The 22,099-nt window shown below is 38.2% G+C and overlaps 2 protein-coding genes across 2 annotated transcripts; both read left to right on the top strand.

Annotated features, from left to right (window-relative positions):
* Window positions 1-7,353: 7,353 nt before the first annotated feature.
* Window positions 7,354-13,943, top strand: LOC589968 (adrenodoxin-like protein 1, mitochondrial). The gene is made up of 6 exons (XM_030996749.1): window positions 7,354-7,554; window positions 8,926-8,983; window positions 9,672-9,778; window positions 10,627-10,714; window positions 11,323-11,375; window positions 12,068-13,943. Exons 1-6 carry the CDS (start codon window positions 7,380-7,382, stop codon window positions 12,169-12,171), a joined length of 585 nt encoding a protein of 194 aa, XP_030852609.1. The 5' UTR covers window positions 7,354-7,379; the 3' UTR covers window positions 12,172-13,943.
* A 1,786-nt stretch (window positions 13,944-15,729) lies between these two features.
* On the top strand, window positions 15,730-20,837 carry LOC589943 (alpha-1,3/1,6-mannosyltransferase ALG2). The gene is made up of 5 exons (XM_789570.5): window positions 15,730-16,114; window positions 16,587-16,769; window positions 17,061-17,205; window positions 19,013-19,210; window positions 19,721-20,837. The coding sequence occupies exons 1-5, from the start codon at window positions 15,947-15,949 to the stop codon at window positions 20,230-20,232; spliced, it is 1,206 nt and encodes a 401-aa protein (XP_794663.3). The 5' UTR covers window positions 15,730-15,946; the 3' UTR covers window positions 20,233-20,837.
* The last annotated feature ends 1,262 nt before the right edge of the window (window positions 20,838-22,099 follow it).

Here is a 22,099-nt window from a genome sequence, read left to right as displayed (position 1 = left end):
AATTTTTAGGTTAATTTAAAAGAATCTAGTAGCTTAGAATACAAATCTAGTTTCTTAACGCTGTCACTGAAAATGGGCATTTATCACCGTATGCCACCTCATATCTATGGGACAGAGAGCATAAAATTCAACCGTGTTTTCTTCGAGTATCAAATTACAAAATAAAAATAAATGTGCAGCACTATCTTTACTCACTGTATCCAGTGCATCTGACTCATGACATATGAAAATCTCATGTTAGAAATTGGTATTTGGCCATCATTTTGATATTGATGATTGATAGTTGAGAGCGAGTTCTGTGTGATCCTGTAGACTGGATATTACGCTAAGCGAATGATGCTATGCAAGTTAACCTATGCAAGTTAATGTGTCTATAGAGGGCGCCATTCCGAATTATGCAAATTTGCATATCATTTGTGATCATACAGCATCGCAATTTTTATTTAGTGATGATTCTAGAAAAAAATCAAGATATTTGACTGCCATTTAATGTAGTAAAATGCTGTTAAAACTTTTTATATCATTAATTTTGGTTAAAAAGGGGATTTTGGCGGCCTTTTTGTATGACGTCACATATCTCAAATTGCTCAATGCTGACAGAGTGTCAGCAATCGAATTCTTCAAATTGATGGTCTAAGGAACTATAATCCGAAGAAAAAAAAACTATAGACCCTAAAACAAGGTATATCGAGATGGCTGCCGGACTATAATAGCAGTGAAGGGATGTTCCTTTTTCTACCAGAGGAACTGTATATTTTGTCCGCTTTCTTTGTCCGTCATATTCATAGTGTACCTTACACCCGACAGTAGATAAAGATATTTCATAGAGATATATATATTACTAACCAGGCGCGTACGCAGGATTTTTTCAAGGGGGGGGGTTAACATTTTTAAATCGGGCCGAAAATTTCGCATCGACTCAGCCGGCCGCTGAATAAGCGGGGGGGGGGGGGGGGGGGGGGGGGGGGGGGGGGGGGGGGGGGTAAGAGGACACTTTTTTTTGTTTTGTTTGGTTCCAAAAAAAATCGCAACGACTCAGCCGGTGTGACCGCGTAGAATGTTACCCGCACCGATCGTCCCCCCCATTAGAGATCGATCGAGAGCGGACGATCGGTGCGGATTTTATCCGCGCAGAATATCCGTGTCGGACATTCCGTGCGCGCCTCAAATGTCCGACGGACAATCCGTGCGGAAGAGGTCTCGCACCAATAGTCCGCCTGTCGCACCGAATGTCCGTACTCTAGTCCACACGTATACATATTCAATACAAGTATAATTATACTTAATGAATGAAACGACTGGTACCCATATTCAGCTTTGGGATTCAGCTAGGGATGACACTCAGTGGCGGATGCAGGGGGAGGGGGGGCGGGGGGCCCGCCCCCCCCCCCCCGGGAAAAAAAGGGGAAAAAAAAGAAGAAGGGGAAAAAAGGAGGAAAAAAAAGAAGGAGAAAAAAAATAAAAGGAAAAAAAAAGGGGTAAAAAAGGGAAATAGAGAGAGAGGGAAAAGAAGGGAAAGAGAAGAGAAAGGGAAAGAAAGAAGAGGAAGAAGAAAAGAAAAGGGGGAAGAAGGACATCAAAGGGGGGGGGCCCCCCCCCCCAATAAAAAAAAAACAATTTTCACACCAACAAGTTGTGAATCGGGGTGGGGTGGGGCAAAAGGCCCTTGCCTCCCCCCGCCCCCGCTAAAAAAAAGAGAGAAGGAAGGAAAAGGAAAAAAGGAGAGCTAAAAGGGGCCGAAAAAGAGGAAGAGAAAAAAAGGGTGAAAAGAAGGGGAAATAAATCATTTGCAGTTAATCCGCCAACAACATGTGTGAAAGGGTGGGGGCCGAAAGGGCCTTGCCTCCCCCCTCCCCCCCCCCCCCCCCCTCCAAGCAAACCTAAAAGAGAGACAAGGAAGGGAAGAGAAAGGGAAAGAGGAGAGAAAGGGAAAGAAAAAAAGAGAAAGCAGAATGGTATATAGGGGAGATCAGTTGCGATTTTCCGCCAACAAAGTGTAGATCGGGGGAGGTGGGGGGGGGGGGGGCTCGTGGGAAATATAATTTAGTCGTGGTTTATTTCTAATTCCATAACGGTGGTTTACACATAATGCTGAAATGACATAATTTTGCGAGATTTTTTCTCATTTTTTAGTAAATTATACTTTTTTATGCGTTTGTTGTAAAATGACAAATTCCTAAATTTAAAGTCAGGAAAGAAATATGCCTCTTGAGATGCCTACATGTCAGGGCCCGCGGAACTGCGGGGATCGCGAGCCTACAGCTCCCCCCCCCCCCCCCCCCCGAATTTTTTGAAAAAGAATATTAAAGAGAAATAGAAAGAAAGAGAGCAAGAAAGAAAAAATAGTTAACTGCCAGTGTCACAACAAAATAAGACATCAAAAATGCTCATCTGACCGCAATTAGACGCCTAAAACCCCTGAGCTTACGGGGGATCTGCCCCCGGGACCCAACTAAGCGCCCTAAGGCGGGCCCTTGATACTCATCTGACCGTAATTTAGTGCCTAAAACCCTTGAGCTTCTGGGGACTCCGCCCGCTGGACCTCACGCCAATAAGTGTCCTGCCAGTGTCACAAATAAGGTATAAAAAAATATGTTCATCTGACCGTAATCAAATGCCTAAAACCCCTGAGATTTCGGGGTTTCCACACCCTCGACCCCACCAGGGGCTCTAAGGCGGGACCCTGAATGCTTACCTGACCGTAATTTATTGCCTTAAACCCCTGAGTTTCCGGGGGCGGACAAGGTATCAAAATATGTTCATCTGACCGCAGGCGCGTGACGAGGGGGCGGTGGGGGCGGCCCCACAAAAAAAAAAGCCGGCCAAAAAAAGAGAGGATAAAAAAGGAAGAGGACGTAGGATGAAAAAGGAGCAGAAAAAAAAACATTTTTTGAAATTTAGACAAGGATTAAGAGTCGAAAACGGTACACCGATCGTCTTCTTTCTCTAATAATTTAATGAAATGTTAAAGCCTTCGCGCAGGAGGGGGGGGGACTGAACTGAGACAAGGATTAAGAGACGAGAACGTTACAGCGAATCGTCTTCTTTCTTAAATAATTTTAATGAAACGTAAAAGCTTCTGCGCTTCGCGCAGGAGGTGGGGGAACTGAATTTAGACAATGATTAAGAGTTGAGAACGGTACAACGAATCGTCTTGTTTCTCTAATAATTAAATGAAATGTCAAAGCTTCCGCGCTTCGCGCAGGAGGTGGGGGAACTGAATTCAGACGAGGATTAAGAGTCGAGAACGGGACAACGAATCGTCGTCTTTCTCTAATGATTTAATGAAACGTAAAAGCCCTATTTCGGGACCACCCTCCCCCAAAAAGTCCTCTTACCCCCCCCCCTCCCGCTTATTCAGCGGCTGGCTGAGCCGTTGCGATTTTTTGGGACCCCCCCCCCCCGAAAAAATTGTCCTCCCCCCCCCCCCCCCCCCCCCCCCCCCCCCCCCCCCCGCTTATTCAGCGGCTGGCTGAGTCGTTGCGATTTTTTTTCGGGGACCCATAATTTCAAATTTGGGCCCCCCCTAAGAAATCCTGGATCCGCGCCTGATGACAAGGTCTTCCCGGCGCGGATCCAGGAGGGGGGGGGGGCAGAGGGCCTTGACCTCCTAATCGCCAACAAAAAATGAAGAGAGAGAGAGAGAGAGAGAGAAGGTAAAGTGGAGAGTAAGGGAAAGGAAGAAGAGGAAGAAGAAAAGGGGGAAAAGAAGGAGATAAGGGGCGAAAGGCCTTCGCCACCCCCACCCCTCAGCAAAGAGAGAGAAAGAGAGGGAGAGAGAGAGAGGGAGAGAGACGAGGAAGGGAAGCGAAAGGGAAAGAGGAGAGAAAGGGACAGGAAAAAAAAAGGGAAGAAAAGAAAAGGAATTAGGGAAGATCAATTGCGATTTTTTATTGGTTCTTCTATCATCATTGTACAAATGTATTTATATATTCATTTATTTATTCCTGTTTGATAACAAAAATATGAATATAAACTCATAACAGTAACAAAATTAAATGTAGAACGAAACTATCTTGCTTGGAGCAAGAAGCGCAAAAATGATCATGCATTTGCATGTACAAGTAAGTGTATCATTAATATCATTCATATTGTTTAATTACATCTTGTGAAATAGTATGCATTCAAGCTTTGGGGATTTTTGTTGGTGTATTTGTATGAAAGAAAGCGTTTGGAGCTTATAATGCACATGTTGCAATTTCAGGTGCTACTTAGGGTTCAAATATGGGTTACGCACGGCCAAGCATTAGTGTAGGAAATCTTCAAATGTTAATAAGGTATATGACTAAATTATTTGTCTGTTGCCTTACGAAAAGAATTATATTTAGTCAGGGCCTGAATTTAGTCGCAAAACAATCATTGTATTAAAAGGAAAAAAACATATTTGATGACATTCGAAATTCCCTAACAACCAATACGATTGGAGAGCGTGTACTCGTTTTGTTTTTCTTCAAAATTTACTCAACTATAAATAGCTGGCCCGGATACTTGAACCTCTCACAAAACGCAAGTATAGGCCTGATGTGTCGTCAGGGGCGTCGCTAGACCTTTTTCAGTGTGTGTGTGGGGGGGGGGGGGGGTATAGAGGCCAACGATTACCGACAAAACAAGCCACCAATAATTACGGACAAAATTAATTGTCCCAATCTCTACAAATTTAACCCTATATACCCGGGGCCGACGGCTAAATTGTTATGCACAAATGGTCATTTTCGTCAACGACATAAATATACAAATTATTTCGTCAACTTAGTAAGCATCATAGCTATATATTTTAATGCAGGCGCGTAGCTATTTTAGGGAGGGGCGGTATTGAGCAAGCGAATCATTTAAAGAGCGCGCAAAGCGCTCCCTAGGTGGGGGAGGGGATGGGTGAAAGGCCTCCCTAGCTTAGACGTTTCATTAAATTATTATGAAAAGAAGACGATTTGTTGTACCTGAGCCCCCCAATATATATATATTTTTTTTGGGGGGGTGCCCTCCAAGCCCCCCCCCCCCAGTTCCTAAGCCTATGTACAGGTCAATGAAGTCTACTTTTTGAAACTTAAAGGTCCGATTTTTTTTTTTTTTTTTTTTTTTCTAATTTGCTACCAGTGATTTACAGATGTTGCTGAAACTGGCCTAATTGGCCGGGATTTTTTCCTCACTTTTTAGTAAATTATACTTTTTATGCGTTTGTTGGAGAATGACAAATATCAAAATTTACAGTCAGGCAAGAAATGTGCCTATTTAATATTTAGAGGCCTACATGTAAGGTCCCGTGGAACGGCGGGCTTGGGGGCTCAATCTGGGATGCTAATCTGACCTTAACTTGAATGCCTAAAACCCCTGCGCTTCCGGGGGCTCCACCCTTTGGACCATACGCCATTTAGGTATTAAAATATGCTCATCTAACCGTAATTAAATGCCCCTACACCCCGTGAGCATCTGCCAATTTGTGCTACGCTCTACCCTATCTTAAATACTCTAGCCTCCCCCACTCACTTTGAACCCCATTTTTAATCACTTTTATTTCCCATTTAACTCCTTCACTTGGGTCGGGGCGTGTATCACGAGTATATATATATATATATATTTATACTAGTAGGGGAAAGTGGAGCATAACGGACCCGGGGGGCAAAATGGAACTTTGAAATTAGCATATGTTAAAAAAGGTCGCCCGCTGTGCAAATTCTTTGAAGAAGAGAAGATGCCAAACTAACTTCAGCACTGAATTTTCATCCGGTTACATCGAGGCACATCGGAGTAAGATCCCATCCAAAAAATTACAGCCTCATGATCTAAGATAAGGGGGTGTTCATATGGCTGAAATTTGGTAATTTTGGTATCGATTCTAATCAAATATTTGTATATATTAATCATAAAGATATCAACGTTAGACTCGCCTGTTTGCATGCCAACTATGCTTCAAGGATTTTCTACGCAAACTTTTATTAAAAAATATGTCATTGGGGCAAAATGGACCATATAGGTACGGGGCAAAATGGAACAGCTAGGGTTCCGTTTTGCCCCAATTGAAAATAACATAACAGGGTTCCGTTTTGCCCCAGTTGAAAATAACATATCTTGTTTCCGCCCTTTTTATAGGGGCCTGTTTACCAATGTTTCATGTTCCATTCTGAAAGTACAGTTGGTTCATAAAACAATCGATAGTTGTTCTAATTTCCCAGCCAGTTTTAGATGTATAAGTTAGCTGAATTCAAAGTATGTGCCTAGCAGTTGGTTTACGTGACTAGTGGTTCTATCAGAACGAAAATTTGACCCAGATTACAGTCTAAGAAATTCAGAGTGTAGTGCACATTTTACAAGTCTACATCTTCTACTTTTAAACCAGGCTTTATTACGATTACCTTTCCAGTTTTGCCCCATAAATGTTTGAAACTACTATAGGCTTTCATTGTGCAGCTCTGCCCACCAAGTATGCTTAAAGTTACTTTAGGTACATTACTCAATATAGAACGTTAGAGTTCTGATGGGGCAATGCATGGATCCGCAGATCCATTTTACCCCAGGGGGAGTGCCATTATGCCCCAGGGGTGGGGCAAGTTGGATTTTTCATTTGTAAAATTCGTTTCGAGTTTCTCTGCAATTTTACCGTGGTTTTTGTCGGTTTTTCGTTGACATAATAAAGTGCATACAACATCTATCTGAAACTGTTATTTTTACTGTTTTTTTGTCGTTGATGACGTCATATTGCAAGTTTGAAATTAAGTGTTCCATTATGCCCCACTTTCCCCCAGTGAGTTGGTTGAAGTACGAAGCCACGTTTAAAAGTATAATCGATTACAACAGTTGTGGGGCCGATATTACGAGTATGCCTTCATAGAATAAAAGTTTTAAAGAAAATATTCACTTCTACTTTCAAAAGGACTGGCCATTTGCTTTAAACAAATTGTAGAGTAATTATTATGTAATTTCTAGAAAAAATGTCAACCACATGATTTACAATGAGTCTAAATACATTGATTTGCCGAGTTGCTTCCTTTTATCAAATATACAAGTAAAACAATGGGGGGACAGAATGTGCGGATAGCATACCGCACGGATCGTCGATCCGTGCGAGTCACGGACGATCCGTGCGAGCAGAAAACCCGCATATTATGTCCGACGGACAAACGAAACTGGTAGGACAAACGGCGCGGTCACACCGGTCGCTGAATAAGCGGGGGGGGGGGGGGGGTTTAGGGGGGTTTATACACATAAAAATACCAAAGGGGGGGTTTAACCCCCCAAACACCCCCCCCCCCCCTGCGTACGCGCCTGCTACTAACACTTATTAAGTATATATCTCTATGAGATATTTTAATTTTGTTGTAATTACCATAGACTCTACGTCATGTAATGTACATTGTCGATTAGACTCTATGTCATAATTCAAGATGGCGCTGCCCATGAAGCAACTTGTGTGCCGATTTCGTAATATTTTACCCACTGTTGTACGCTCCTTGAGCACCAAACAATTATTCACAAATCATTTTCATTCGATTAGCAGTAATAATCACATGAAAATAACCCACTCAACGGTTGTCTTACGTCATATTCATGCTGCAATTGGTACGTATTTCTATTTTTTCGTGTCAATCCTGATGGATCATTTTCACCCTGTCCCAGCCATAGTAATTGCCGTACGGTTGGACGAGACTTGCACACATACCTAACATACATGTAGCTGCATTACTACATCCGAGCGCGAGCTGACTGTGTATTAAAAGCTGTGCTATTGATTCTCTTCATTTCAAACACCGCTGTACAAAACTCAACTGAGAGCAAGAACTTAACTTCCCAGAAAGGTGTTGTTAGATCTAGGTCTACTCGTTAGTTGCGGATCCAAGGGGGGGGGGGGGGGGGGGGGGGGGCTCAATATTTCAAACACCACTGTTACCACTCCAGCAAAGCATAGAGAGTCAATGCCAAAGCGTGTATTGACCTCTAGCACTGCATGCTTGCTGTGACGCGGGTATTTTTAGACCCATACACAAATAGGCTACACACATAATACACACACACCACACAATATTGCATAGACTGTACACAATCATGTCGATGCAGCTGTAAGCAAAGTTTGACACTAGACTTACAATCTGAATTTTTAAATTATTCTTTTTAACATCAGTAAGTTAAAAAAAAAAGGTGTATTTTACTGCTATTTAGGTGTCATCAATTGTCACTAAAGTACTGATTTTGAGTTGAGTTTTGTACAGTGGTGTTTGAAATATTGAGAATCAAAAGCACAGCTGTCACAGCCAGGATAGTAATGCTCCTATGTGTGGCTGTTACTACTGTACAAAACTCATTTGATTTCACTAAAAATAGGTAGTTAGTGACGATTGATGACACCTAAATAGCAGTACCGGTCAAATACAATTTTTACAACTTTCTGACACTGACGTTAGAAAGAATAATTTTATAAATTCAAATTGTGAGTCTACTGTCAAACTTATCGATCAGCAGCATCGGCATGATTGTGTGCATTTGTGTGTTGTGAGTGTATTGACTATTCATGTATTCCAATGCTGCCTATTAACACGTAGTGCAGTGCTAAAGCTCAATATGCATTAGCATTGACTCTCTATGCTTTGCTGGAGTGAAAGCTTGCAGTGTCAGATAACTTTCAAATTCGGAAGTAATTAGCATATTTTCGTACTCTCAACTTATACTTGCCGTTGTTAGTTTAGCAGCGAGGATTTTGATCTCTAGAGTGTATTAAAAGTTGAAATATGATTAAATGTATGCCTTTTAAGTTTGGGTTAGACACTTTGGACATTTGAAAGGGACACTCCAGCAAACTTAACTTACAGTGTAACTCATATATTGGCTGAGCCTGTGAACATTTCTTTTGAAAAATGTAAATGAATAATATTTCTTATTTTGAATATCATTTAATATGGATTAAAGCTTTATTTTTTATTTATTTTCAATGCACAGCTGGTGGACTAAGGCATGGTGATTATGAATATGAAGAACCAAAGTCTCCTGAGGACGTGTAAGTTAGTGAAGGAATATGATATTAAGCAATCAATGCTTAATTAAGAGTAGATATTAATGTAATTAAAAAAAGTGGGCCTTCCAAAATGCCTGTCTTTTTTTTTTTATTCAACAAAATGAAAGCTGAATTTGTTACATATCAATCAAAATATTTGTAAAAATATTCACTGGTATAGTTATTTTTAAGCCTGTGAATGCCTTTGTTCAAGTTCAAGTTCTTTTTTTTTTTTGGAGAAGGCCAATACATTTGCTTTTATGAATTGTCAAAAGTATGTTCATGTATATGATGAAAAATCTTATATCAAATATCACTTTGGTGGTGTTGAAACTTGAAAGGTGGCAGAAGATAAACATAACAAATAAATGCCAGTTTTCAATATTCTTAAAATCCCACATCATTTTGAATCTATTTTTATTTTTTAGTCGAGCTCAAATGATTTTCCAGCAAGATTTAGTTTGTTTAAAAGTTTTGTTTGGTTTGACTGATGCAATCATATTGAATGTATGAGTCCAGGGAGCATATTATTTGATCCAACTGTATGAAGGCATACATATATTTATATATCATGAAAGAAAAATGTAGAAATTTTGAATCATGTTATAGTTGAATGATGATGAACTCCCACTTGTATGAATATTGAAGTTTGGACTAATATCATCTTTTGTGTCGCCCGTTGTCCTTCCAGAGTAACCATCACCTATGTGACGAGAGATGATGAGAGAATAGAAGTGAAAGGAAAAGTTGGTGACAATGTCATGTATCTAGCTCACAGACATGCTATTGAAGTAGAAGGTAAGTTCATTATACAGTGCCTTTGTAAGTCTGAGAATAATTTACTTGTGTTAACCCATTAGCAACTAAACAGCTCCTCCTTTTACTCACTGTAAATGGTATCCATTCTAGGGTCTACCATGATAATGTTATATGTGCGTAGTCCTTACGATGTCTCCAGTAGGATTCTGCATAGAAACATAGCGCATGTTTCATATTGTTCAGAACAATGTCAAAATGAGAGCAATATTGCGACATCTTCCAGTGTGTAATAGGCCATTTTTACAAAATGTCTAGTTGCTAATGGGTTAATAAGTGTCATGTACGAACGAGAGAGTCACATGGAAACAAGGAGACTGGCAGGTGGATGGAAAAGGGGAGGGATGAGAAACTGAGAACCAGGATACAATTTGGCTTTATGTCTAGATCATCAGATATTCTGTTTTTGTTATTTTTACCATCAGTCTTGTTCATTCATTTCTTCATACCTTTATTTTGTATACCGGTATGTACCTTTTATAATCAGGGGTGTTATGGCAATAGGGGAATAGTCAGGAGTGCATCTGAAAATTGCACCCCGCCCCCTCCCCATTCCAAAAAAAAGTTTTATTATGTTATGTGTCAAACTTGAAGCATGATGAAAAATTCTTACTTTGTAAGGTGGAAGGGGAACAGAATTAAAGAAAAAATAGTTTGATTGAAAAGTTTTGCATCCAAAAATATTTCAAAATATCAATGTATACTCAGTTCCTTTTGGGGTAAAGTTTTCAAAAGGTTTTGGAAAAAAATTAAGAGTAAAATAGAATGAGGAGCAAATAACTTCACTAGTTTTTAAGTTGAATTGTCTGTTTTCTTTTGCTTTCTAACAGGTGCTTGTGAGGCTTCTCTTGCATGTTGTACCTGTCATGTTGTCCTACAAGATTCATATTATGATATACTACCAGAATCAACAGAAGAGTGAGTTCACATAATTTCTCTTTTATAAGTCAGTTTCATGTATGAGTTCTTATTGTTAACATTTTTGTTAATGTATAGCATACTTTTGTGTGTTAGACAAATTGTCAATTGCCCTTTTTTTAATATACACCATATATACCCTATTTCTGTTCTATGATAAATAAGTTTTGATAAGACAAAATGGCAAATTTCCTATAGAAGGTATAAGGTGTTTCCCTAGACCAATATTTCATCCAGCGTAAATATATGAATGTTGGTTGGTTTTTCTAGATATCCCAACATTGAACAACTGTAAATTGTATACAGTGGGCTGGAGGGTGCACCAATGATGCACCCGCAAGCCTACTGTATATCTACATCACCACACAAGCCGATACTTAAAAGCAGCATCTAACTTTTAATTGATATTTCGTCACAGTCCAAAAGATGTTGAATGTTAGTTTTTATTTGTTTGTGTCGTACATAAAGTTCTGTTATGATATATTTGAATGCCAAAATAACATATTTTGTGAATCAAGCTACTTGAGAACAGAAAATGACTAAGGTGGTATTCTTGGTAACAGAAATGCAGTTAATATGACGTTATTTTATATTTTATTTTTCTTCAGAGAGGAAGACATGTTGGACCTTGCCCCTTTTCTGACGTCAACATCAAGATTAAGTAAGTGTAGTATAATTGCTTATGTCAAGTAGAATATTTCTTCACATTTTGAATCAAATGAATGAATGAACACAACTAAAAAGATATGTGGTGATTGATGCTGGAGTGTTGCAACCCAATACCCCACCACCCAAATTATAATTCCTCAAGTCAGACTTGTTATGTTAAAATGCCCTATAAGTTAATTTTTTGCTTGCCTGTCTTTAATAGTTCTTGGACATGGTCAAATGGGCAAGTATTGAACCTCTAAAGAAAAGTGGATTATGCTGAGATGAGAGAGAAAGAGAGAGAGCGAGAGATAGCGAGAGAGAGAGACAGAGAGAGACAGAGAGACATAGAGTTACGGAGAGTGGATGTGAAAGACAGCTCGGCATATTTTACTATTTGATAGCAAAACAAAGGATGAAGCAGTCCTTGAAAAGTGGAAATTGTGATATTGGGGACTTTTAGATTTGTATGACTACAAAGTGGACTGCTACGTCTGACGTCCTTATAAGGTACTGGCAGTGCCTTAAAAGGACATCACAGTGCCTATAAGGACGTCACACATAGCAGTCCACTATGTAGTCGTACAAATCTAAAAGTCCCTAATGACAAATCATGAACAATGAATGTATTTTTATGTATTTCTCCTTGAGAACATACTTAGCTTACATTAGTTGTCCTTGATTTCCTCCTCTCACCCGTTACAGGTTGTCAAATTATTTTAAGCAAAGAGCTGGACGGCATGGTGGTGCAGCTCCCAAAAGCGACTAGGAATTTCTATGTAGACGGACATGTACCCCAGCCCCACTGACCTTCACTGCTCAGATGACCTTGAGGCTGATGCGTGGGGTCATGCAGGGTCTCATGAAACAGGGTCAGAGAGGAAGAGTTTTTTATGTTGAACATTCTTCATGATGACTGTTGGAACGATGATATTGTGAGTTTCTTGGTTGGAAGAAGAACCTGTTGGAAACATCTAAGTACTGCATGCATCCTGTTCGTTCTTTTGACAATACTTGAACAGTGTGGAACCTCAGTCATGTGCAAGAAAGTTGAAGGATGTTTTCCTGTAATGAACAAGCTGTATTATGTACCTACATGTATAATAATCATGGTGGTGTTACACAAATGGGTTTGATATTATATCGACTACTGCAAAATGTCTACAGGGGCCATATTAAAGTCAATCTTAAATGATAATAATAATATTTAGCTTTTATATAGCGCTTAATACAATGTCTCTAAGCGCTTTACAAATATACTATTACCCCGGTCATTGGATTCAGTGCTTGCCCGCACACACTGTGTGCACAATCTGGGGAGCATTCCAGCCAGGCGTTACTTGATGCTCGAAAACTGTTTGACCAACAATGACGGTCGCATCCTACCTAAAGGGATAGTTAAGATTTTTTCCCCCAATGATATTTCAGTCACACCACTAAACCATTTTCATTCAGTCTAACTTTAATGTCAGTCTAGTGTCAGTCTCGCTGGTGTGACTGAGGAATGAATACCTGATTAATGTGAATAAAAATGTGATGCAATAACATATATGGTAAAACAAGTAGTAAATTTGTAATATAATATTTACTGTCTACCCCATATTCAGGTTGGATAATCTTGGATTTCCCTCAAATTGGGGAAATCCAATCAAATGATTTGCTTCTGGCTATCTGTGTGCTACTCAAGGGTAATGGGTACAGTGTATATATAGTCTCAAGAATATAAAAGGAGAATGCATACACAATGTTAGTTTTTATTGTTGCTCATTTACGTATGCATCTGTTTTTACAATTTACAGTGGATGAATGCATAAATTTAGCTCCGCTTTCAAACTGATATTTCAACAATTGATGAGCACAAAAATATACCACCGGGTAATTATTGTCAGCCTCTGAAAGAATTATTGGTAGCACCTTGCTAATAGAGATAGTGAATCGAGGCACTTGCTCTCTCGTTTGTATCTTTTGTTAGAATAAGTTTGTTCCTGAGTATGGTAAGCGTAAGAATTTGAGAAGCATCTTGGACTATGAAGTACAAACAGTACCTGTTTTCTAGTGTCGTTCAAAGTGCAGTGCTGTTTTCAATCTACCAGTATTTACATGCATGCTTGTATTATGGCCAGTATAAATGATTTTTATATTCTTACCCCAAGCTCATTGCCAGAATATTTTCTTTGGAAAAATGTTGCTAATTCTTTATTCTCAATAAATCATCAAAGTAAATACCAGGTATGTACTTCAATTTCTGAATAACATCTAATTATTCTTAACAGAAATACTTGTTTGATCTTTTTTGGTGTCATTAAATACAATGATGTCATTATGAAATTAATCAATAAAGCTATTATTGTGCAATGACTGTAAATACATTGATAGTATACTAATAGATGTACAACATGCAGTAAGCTAAAGTACACCAATGATAAATACATGTAATTGTACTGCATTTGAAGCGCACAAATAATATTCTTGTATACATGATTATATTAAACCTATACATGTACTAATTGGTTTTTAAGAGAGTTTATTTCTTTTGTTGTGAATGCTTTATCATCTTCCAGAAATTTGTTTTTCAAGGAATCGAAACAAGGGTTTGTAAATATTTTTGTTTTTTAAACGCTCATGTTGCAGGTGTGGTGTAACAATGGAATAAACTGTACATGTACATGTATGTCTTTATTCAGAATATCAGAAGTATGGCATTGTGAGGAAAACAGATACAGAGGTTTATTTTATGAAGTAAAAATATAGCAAAAATCAATAATTTTTACCATACATTTGGTTCAAGAACAAATGACTTGACTATTTTTAGCTTTTTTTTCTCATGAGATACTATATGTGATTATCACACACATCTATGATAAGTACTATCACAGTTCTAGGCCTATTCGTTTTAAAAAACTGCTCCTGTACCTTATATGATGACACTGAGATAATGCACCCGCCTATTCATACGTGCATGATTTAACCTTGTTTCTCAAGCAGTAAACTCGTCTTAAATCTCTACCAAATGGGTGAATATGAGGATATAAAAAGAAATCAACGACTGGATAATGTTGCTTCGTTATTCTCCATTCAAATGAAAACAGAAAATCCATCAAATATACTCATTAACAACAAAAATTCTCAGCTGTGACAGGATAGCATTTACGTAGGGATATCACTGCCATTCACTCTCACTGAGCCCACGAGTCCCGTTCGTGACGTCACGGATAGAGGCCCGACTCCACATGCACTTCCGAGTTTCAGACTTAGATATTTTGGTAGAGTTTACTCGCATAAATTCACCATTCTAAACTTGTTTATGTCAGTTGGACACCATTTAGTGTTATTCTGGGGGTTAAAAGCTTCCTATTGATGTAATTATCTCAATATTTGAGATTGTCTTAGAATATCAGCTTTAATATTATCAAGTCACCAAATTTCCTTCACTAAGTAAACCTCTTGGATTAAATATCTTAGCTGAATTATGATTTTAGACAAAGGTTCAGTTACTCTTGTTCTTGTGTTTGAGAAACTTTGATCATTGCTGTTAATGAGAAGAGTTAAACATAAATTGGGTGCTACCTGCTAGCTAGCCAAGAAGACTTTTGGGAGTGCATCACAACCCCAAGAGTTTTAAGAATATTTTACAGAATAATCTCTCAACAAAATATATTGGTTCTGGTGTATAGGTGTGTCACCTATGACAGAACTTTTAATATTTCTTATTAAATAAACATATGTGTCTTATGCAATGCATTTTTAATGAAATATATGTGGAAGAATAAATACGAAAAGATTTGATAAGGAATTATATGTGCTTTACAGGTGTCGTTTCTGTATGGAAAGTATTTTTTTCATGTAAGTCATCAAGTGAGCTTGACATAATCCATTTTGAACGATGTAATTTATGATTTAGTGCCTTCCTTCTAACTGCTCCTGAAAAAGAGAGAGAGGGGGGAGCAGGGGGTGAAGAGAAGAGGGAGAGAGAGACTTTTTTTTTTCTATTTTTAATTTTTCCATTTTTTTCTTTTTTCTCTTTAGCTTTATTTCCTCTTTATTTTCCTTCTTTAATTTTTCTTGTAGAAACCGGGTAATTGGAATATTAATAAACCTAGACAATAGGGTTTTTGATCTAGCTCTACAAATATTGTCAAAAATTAAATGATCACTTTAATAACTCTTCAAAAATTGAATGTAACTATGACAAGGAAGAGATGTGCATACTAATTTGTAAAACGTATGTCCTTTATTAGTTCAATAGCATTTCTCGATACACGGTTTATATTATGTTTCATTCCATATACATTTTTTATTACAATCACTCGGACCAAAGAGTTAGTAGCACTCGACGTTGATCTTTGCATAATCTGCTTGCGTGCGACGTGCGCCTACGTCATCACTGCACTAGCTGTATACTGCTAGCTGAGAATACGAATATTCTGATCTTGGTGAAGTTATCCCCATGCCGATACTGCTTTCTAATTTTGTGACAGAAAGATTCTACCATTTTTGTCATTTACATGCAAGAATAAGTTTCTCTTTACGGGATTTGATCAGTCCTGAGTGCTATAAACGCTTGAGCTTTGTACAAAAGAGAGAATGGTGCGGGTAATTTTCTTGCATCCTGATTTGGGCATTGGAGGAGCCGAGCGCCTGGTCGTTGATGCCGCTCTAGCCCTGCAGACCCGGCGACATTCTGTGAAGATCTACACTGCCCACCACGACCCCACTCATTGTTTCAAGGAAACAAGTGATGGCACTCTTGAGGTAATCAAAGAGTTTAATTTTTAATTGGATTTTGAAAGAGAGTGTGATAAGAACAATTATGTAAAGTGAACAATATTTGACTTGATGAATTTTGAGGAAATCAGTCCCAGATACTGATTTTTATGTAAGTGAAAATGTAATAAAACTAAAAGGAGAGATAGATCAAGAGAGAGAGAGAGAGAGAGAGAGGGGAGGGGGGGGGGGCGGCGGGTCGGTTGCTCTCATCATATGTGTCGTGGAAACTTTAAACTGAAAGAGTATTTACACTGACGTTAAATTTAAAATATATGGCATTATTATTGTCATGTTAAATAGACTAGACTCTATATCTAATCCCTCACTTCAGACTTTTGACTGTTCATTTTTGACGTGACAAATGAGAAGATTTTCATTCCAATCGTTGTTTTTTTCAATGTGAGAAGAGAAGTGAAGACTATTTATAACTGTTTATTTTCATGAATTACCTTTTCAGGTCGTGACAGCAGGAGACTGGCTTCCAAGAAATATTTTTGGATCCTGCTACGCACTCTGCGCTTACATCCGGATGATATATGTCGCCCTCTATTTACTCCTGTTCAGCCGTGAACCGTATGATGTCATCATCTGCGATCAGATTTCTGCCTGTATTCCGTTCCTGAAGCTGGGTAGATCCAAAGTGAGTTTGATTTTAAATCAACAAAAGGCTTTCATATCGTGATTGTTTTTTTGTTTGATGTAGTTTTCACTTTTTTGTTATATGTCCATCATAATGTTTCTATATTTCTTTTCTTTGAAATAAATTTATAGCAGTGAAAAGATATACTGTATTCATGATGTAGCCTTCTAGGAGACTTATGAATTATGACTTAGTTTTGCTTTATTGAGACTCCAATGTTTTGTGTGATCGTTGATATCTATTATGAATATGAATCCAAAAGGGACTTACAAAATCATATCTTTGTAATAGGTGCTGTTCTATTGTCACTTTCCGGATCTGTTGCTGACGAAGCGACAGAGTTTCCTCAAGAAATTGTACCGAACTCCTATAGACTGGCTGGAGGAGAAGACTACCGGCATGTCCGATTGCATAGTGGTCAACAGTAACTTCACTGGTAGGTATTTTTTATTTTTTACTTCAAAGCATTCCAAAGAGTGTGAATAGAAAGGCTTTTTTCCTCCCAATTTGTTTAAACTCATTAAGACTTTTTGAGGTACTATATAGTAAAAGCATTTTTGTCAGGCTATTGTTAAGGTACCTATTCTTTCTCTCTCCTTTTCTCAATCTCCTTTTTTCCACTCCATGTTGTATTTGTGAGACTCTGTGATTAATTTTCTGGGGGGGGGGGGGGTTGTCTTTTTGCTTCTTTCTTGCTTTCATGTAAGCTTTAGTTTGATTGTGTGATGGTCTTAACGTTACCTAAACTTTCATTGAGATATATGTCAAAAAAAGACCTTGTAAACAAGCGTCTCTAACTATTATGCATTTTGTGTTCAGGACAAGTCTTTTCGTGCCACTACATTTGGCTAAGCTACAAAAGAGCAGAGAAGGTTAAGAATATTGTTGACTGCCAACAATAATGCTGTGTATTATCAAGGATAGAAAAAACAGCCTTGATTCTTGTGGGCAACGAATGGTACAAAATAATAATTGGATATTGGGAGGGGGAGGGAGAAAGAGTATCGTATAATGGATCTCTACATATGAATGGCTATTGATTGGTAACAGAAGTACCAGCATAATTCATATTGGTAGAAACCAAAATTGATGAAAAGACTGGATTTCCAATGTTTTGCATAGACAGGGTATTAGAAAGCCAGTAGTTGAACAGCGCATATGACTAGGTACCATAGCAGATATAACTGCCTAAATTCTACCATACCGGTATTATGAAATGTATTTGCATGAGGAGAAGCTTCTATTTGACAAATTAAAAAGGGGCTTATACATTACAGTTTGTATTATGAAACACCAATTTTATCAAGATGAACATAGTATATTTGTAAAGCGCTTAGAGACATTTGTATTAAGCGCCATACACAAATTAAATATTATTATTATTATTAAAGAGATCAAGAACCATTAGTTTCACCTTGTCTCAAATCATAATTTGTATTACATGGTGCATAACATGGCATTGTACAGGTTAACCTGTTAGATACTAAATTGATAAAACACACATTTCATGATAGCCTCCAGTACAAATAATCTTGGGTGCGATGGCTCAGTAGTAAATCAGTGGTCTCGTAACTGGGAGGTCCTGGGCTTGAAACCAATTTGATGCACCAGTGCTCTTTGGTTAGGCATTGATCCTCATTACCAAGTCCCTTGGAGAGGACTTACAGCCATCAATCTCCTGGTTGCTTACTTACAAGCATACACATGCTTTCTTAATAGCAGTCAGGCTACACAAACATAGCAACCAACCTTTAACAATGGAAATTAAGCAACATTTAAGGAGGCGTGATAGCTCAGTTGGTAGAGCAGTGGTCTCGTAATCTGGTGACCCGGGTTCAAAACCAAGACGATGCGCTAGTGCCCTTTGGTAAGGCAATGATCCTCATTACCAAGTCCCTTGGAGAGGACTTAAAGCCATCAATCTCCTGGTTGCATTCTTACAAACATACACATGCTTTCTGAGCAGTCAGGTAAAACAAACATAGCAACCCACCTTCAACAATGGAAATTAAAGCCACACTGTACCGGGTACTACTTGTAGCTACTTGCTCCCTCTATATAGAAAACTTCCCCAATCGGTGCCTGTTGGTCCCCCATGATCCTCTTTTTCTTATGATAATTGAGAGGTGAGTTAATGAAATAGCTGCCTGTCAGTGACCTCGCTGGGTGGTCTAATCCCTTCTAACTGAACTAGTACAACTGGCCTTTAAACAACATACACTTCTTCAATTTTGACCTTACAGCGGATACTTTCAAGCAGACCTTCACCACCCTCAAGGACGTCCAGCCCGATGTCCTCTACCCATCCCTCAACTTCAGCGCCTTCAACGCCCGCGTAGAGCCTGCAGGTGACCTCATACCAGTAGGGGTCAAGACACTCTTCCTGTCGATCAATCGCTATGAAAGAAAGAAGAACCTTGTATTGGCGATAGAAGCTATGGGTGAGTGCTTTCTCAAGAGTTTTTTTTTTCTTTCATTTGCAAATTTTTTTTTAGCAGGATTGAAATGATATAGGTCCCGTTAATAGTGTACACTTGTAGCAGCCATGATATTGTGTGCCTTGTTAGCACGACATTTCCCATTTTTTATATGCCCATAAAAAATACAGCACACAAAACTAACGATCTGACATTGGAACTAGTGCTGATTGGAACTCTCCTTATATCTACCCGGTAGATGTTCAACCAAAGTTTAATTTATGTATGAGAAGCAACAAAAGAGCCGTTTTAAAGCTTATCTGTACTAGTTTATAGGAGGGATTAGACCACCCTGCAAGGTCACTGGACAGGTGGTTATCTCATCAACTCAGCTCTCAATTAACATAAGAAAAAGAGGATCATGGGGGACCAATGGTCACTGTTCAGGCATTGTTTGCTATATATAGGTAGCAAGTAGCTACAAGTAGTACAGTAGGCCTTTAAAAGACAGCTTTATTTTTTTTCTTTCCTCAGGTGAATTGAAATCCAGGCTGTCGGAGGATGAATGGCAGAACGTCCACCTCGTCATGGCAGGAGGCTACGACGGACGTGTCACCGAAAACCTGGAGCACTACGAAGAGCTCGTCCAACGTGCTGAGGAACTTAAGCTAACTGATCATGTGACCTTTATCCGTTCCTTCAGCGATGCTCAGAAGCTCACTCTCCTTGATAGCTGCACTTGCCTGCTCTACACTCCATCAAACGAACACTTTGGTATCGTCCCTATAGAAGCCATGTACATGTATCGTCCGGTTATAGCGGTGAATAGCGGGGGTCCGCTAGAAACCATCGCTCATAAACAGACAGGGTTTCTTTGCGAGCCTTCTGCAGCTAGTTTTGCGCCTGCACTGGAGCGTTTCGTGCGGGAGCCAGACCTGAAGAATAGACTAGGAAAAGCAGGGAGAGATAGAGTCATCAACAATTTCTCATTTAGAGCCTTTGGCAATAAGTTAGAGAAATTGGTGAAAAGAGTTCATAGGTTGTAGGTAGATCGTGTAGCGCATTAACAACTACTAAATTATCTACTTTAAATTAAATGTGCTGTTTAAGCTACTATTCAAAATGGCATTTAGTAAATTATTTGTTGCTTAATTAGTGAGTGACTCTTGCAAGGAAACATTTGTCAGAAGGCAGAAAGTAGATACCAATTTCAATTGATGTCCAAGAAATACACATTCCAAAAAATGAAAGCCTTTATGTATTAGATTTAATGCAGCAAGCAAGAAAACACTATGAAATAATCAATGTTACTGTGATGTAATGATTCTTAGAGTGGTATATTGTGGGTATGGTATCAATTGTTCAGGTTTCTATTCCACTTGGAGATGTCTTTATTGGTGTCTCGAATTTCTTAGCACAATAGGCCAGTGTCATATTGTACATTTGAATGCTTAATATGTTTTTACAATTAATTTTAGTTGTTTTAGTTTCATTTTATTTCATTGAAAGATTTATTCTTTCAATGTAACAGCTGGTGCTCAAAATGTCTTATTAATTTATTATAGATTACAAATCTAAGTGGTATTATTGTGGGTAAGAGGTATCAATTGTTCAGGGTTTTATTCCACTTAGCGATTTCTTTATTGGTGTCTCTAATAGGCCAGTGTCATTATCTACATGTAAATTCTTTATATGCTATTACAATTAATTTAAGTCTTTTTGGTTTCATTTTATTTCATTGAAAGATTTATTCTTTCAATGTAGCTGGTGCTTAAAATATCCTAATTATTTGATATAGATGAAATACACATTAACAAATCTAAGTGGTTATAAAGGTTTAATCGTAGACTGACATATTCTTTGAAAAAGTGAAGATTATAAAATTATGAAATCTTGCCTTGTTTCCTGTATTTGTTTGACAGACGCCATAATGCAGTGTAGTCAATGTTATCTTTTAATGTTCAAAAGGATCATTAATGCTCTCAAATGTTTTTCTTAAGAATTTGAAAAGAAGTGCAGTATTAAACCTACCACATCTATCTCCATCAAATTTGTGTAGACTTATACATATGTAGATATGATGATAGACCCAATATACTGCATTGCAACGTCTTCTATAAACCTTCACTAGCTCAATTTATCTTCAAGTAATACTGTAAGAGACAAATACTTTCGAAACAGCAAACATCCAAAAAGTTATATATATACATATAATTCAATTTTGAATAGAATCATATCTGAACATGCCCATATATTTTACTGCCCTTTCTGAAATTATTACTACGTTGTATCTACATGTACCACATATTTCATTAGGTGCCTATTATATGTATTAATGAAAATGTATGCATTGTTTGAAATGCAGCATCTCTCTGTGTATTGCAAAGCAAAGCCGGCTTTAGAAATTGTTTGTATATGTTGCCTATTTATGCTAGAAATATTTTTATAAATTTTGGGTTTTGTATACTTAAACAAATACGCATAAACCATATGAAAATTGCAATTGTTATACAATTCCTGTATTGGAAGTTTTGAACCACGCAATGTTAAAAGAAATTGGTCAAAATGTTTGTCAATGTTGTGTAGTTATTACAGATCTCAATGTTTGTGCAATTATGTATGTAAGTGCTTCTAATGAAGTGATTGTCCCTAAAGCATTATTGATGAAGAGCTAAATAAAATGAAAATGAATTAGGCACTGTTGTTTGAACTCCATCCATCCTTTTGTTTTTCTAGTAACCTGTTCGTTGAATGGTCACTCTGTATGTATGGATAGGGGGAGTGCACTGAAGTATAATTATATACCATACATGAATTTTAATGTGTGAATAATGATGGTTGGAGAGGAGGGATGAAGGGAGTGGGGCGCAAGGGAGAAGGAGGGGGGTAGACCACAACAAAAAAGGGGTGAAA

This window comes from Strongylocentrotus purpuratus, unplaced genomic scaffold, assembly GCF_000002235.5.
Source record: "Strongylocentrotus purpuratus isolate Spur 01 unplaced genomic scaffold, Spur_5.0 spur5_scaffold_3, whole genome shotgun sequence".
NCBI lineage: Eukaryota > Metazoa > Echinodermata > Echinoidea > Camarodonta > Strongylocentrotidae > Strongylocentrotus > Strongylocentrotus purpuratus.
The sequence above is the reverse complement of the archived record's forward strand: the minus strand, read 5'-3'. Positions and strand labels throughout refer to the sequence as shown.

Bases quoted from the DNA above. Each gene is read 5' to 3' on its own strand.
- LOC589968 (XM_030996749.1), top strand. From the start codon at position 7,380: ATGGCGCTGCCCATGAAGCAACTTGTGTGCCGATTTCGTAATATTTTA. The intron at 8,984-9,671 runs GTAAGTTAGTGA...TTGTCCTTCCAG, and splicing joins CCAAAGTCTCCTGAGGACGT to AGTAACCATCACCTATGTGA. The intron at 9,779-10,626 runs GTAAGTTCATTA...GCTTTCTAACAG, and splicing joins ACATGCTATTGAAGTAGAAG to GTGCTTGTGAGGCTTCTCTT.
- LOC589943 (XM_789570.5), top strand. From the start codon at position 15,947: ATGGTGCGGGTAATTTTCTTGCATCCTGATTTGGGCATTGGAGGAGCC. The intron at 17,206-19,012 runs GTAGGTATTTTT...TTGACCTTACAG, and splicing joins GGTCAACAGTAACTTCACTG to CGGATACTTTCAAGCAGACC. The intron at 19,211-19,720 runs GTGAGTGCTTTC...TTCTTTCCTCAG, and splicing joins ATTGGCGATAGAAGCTATGG to GTGAATTGAAATCCAGGCTG.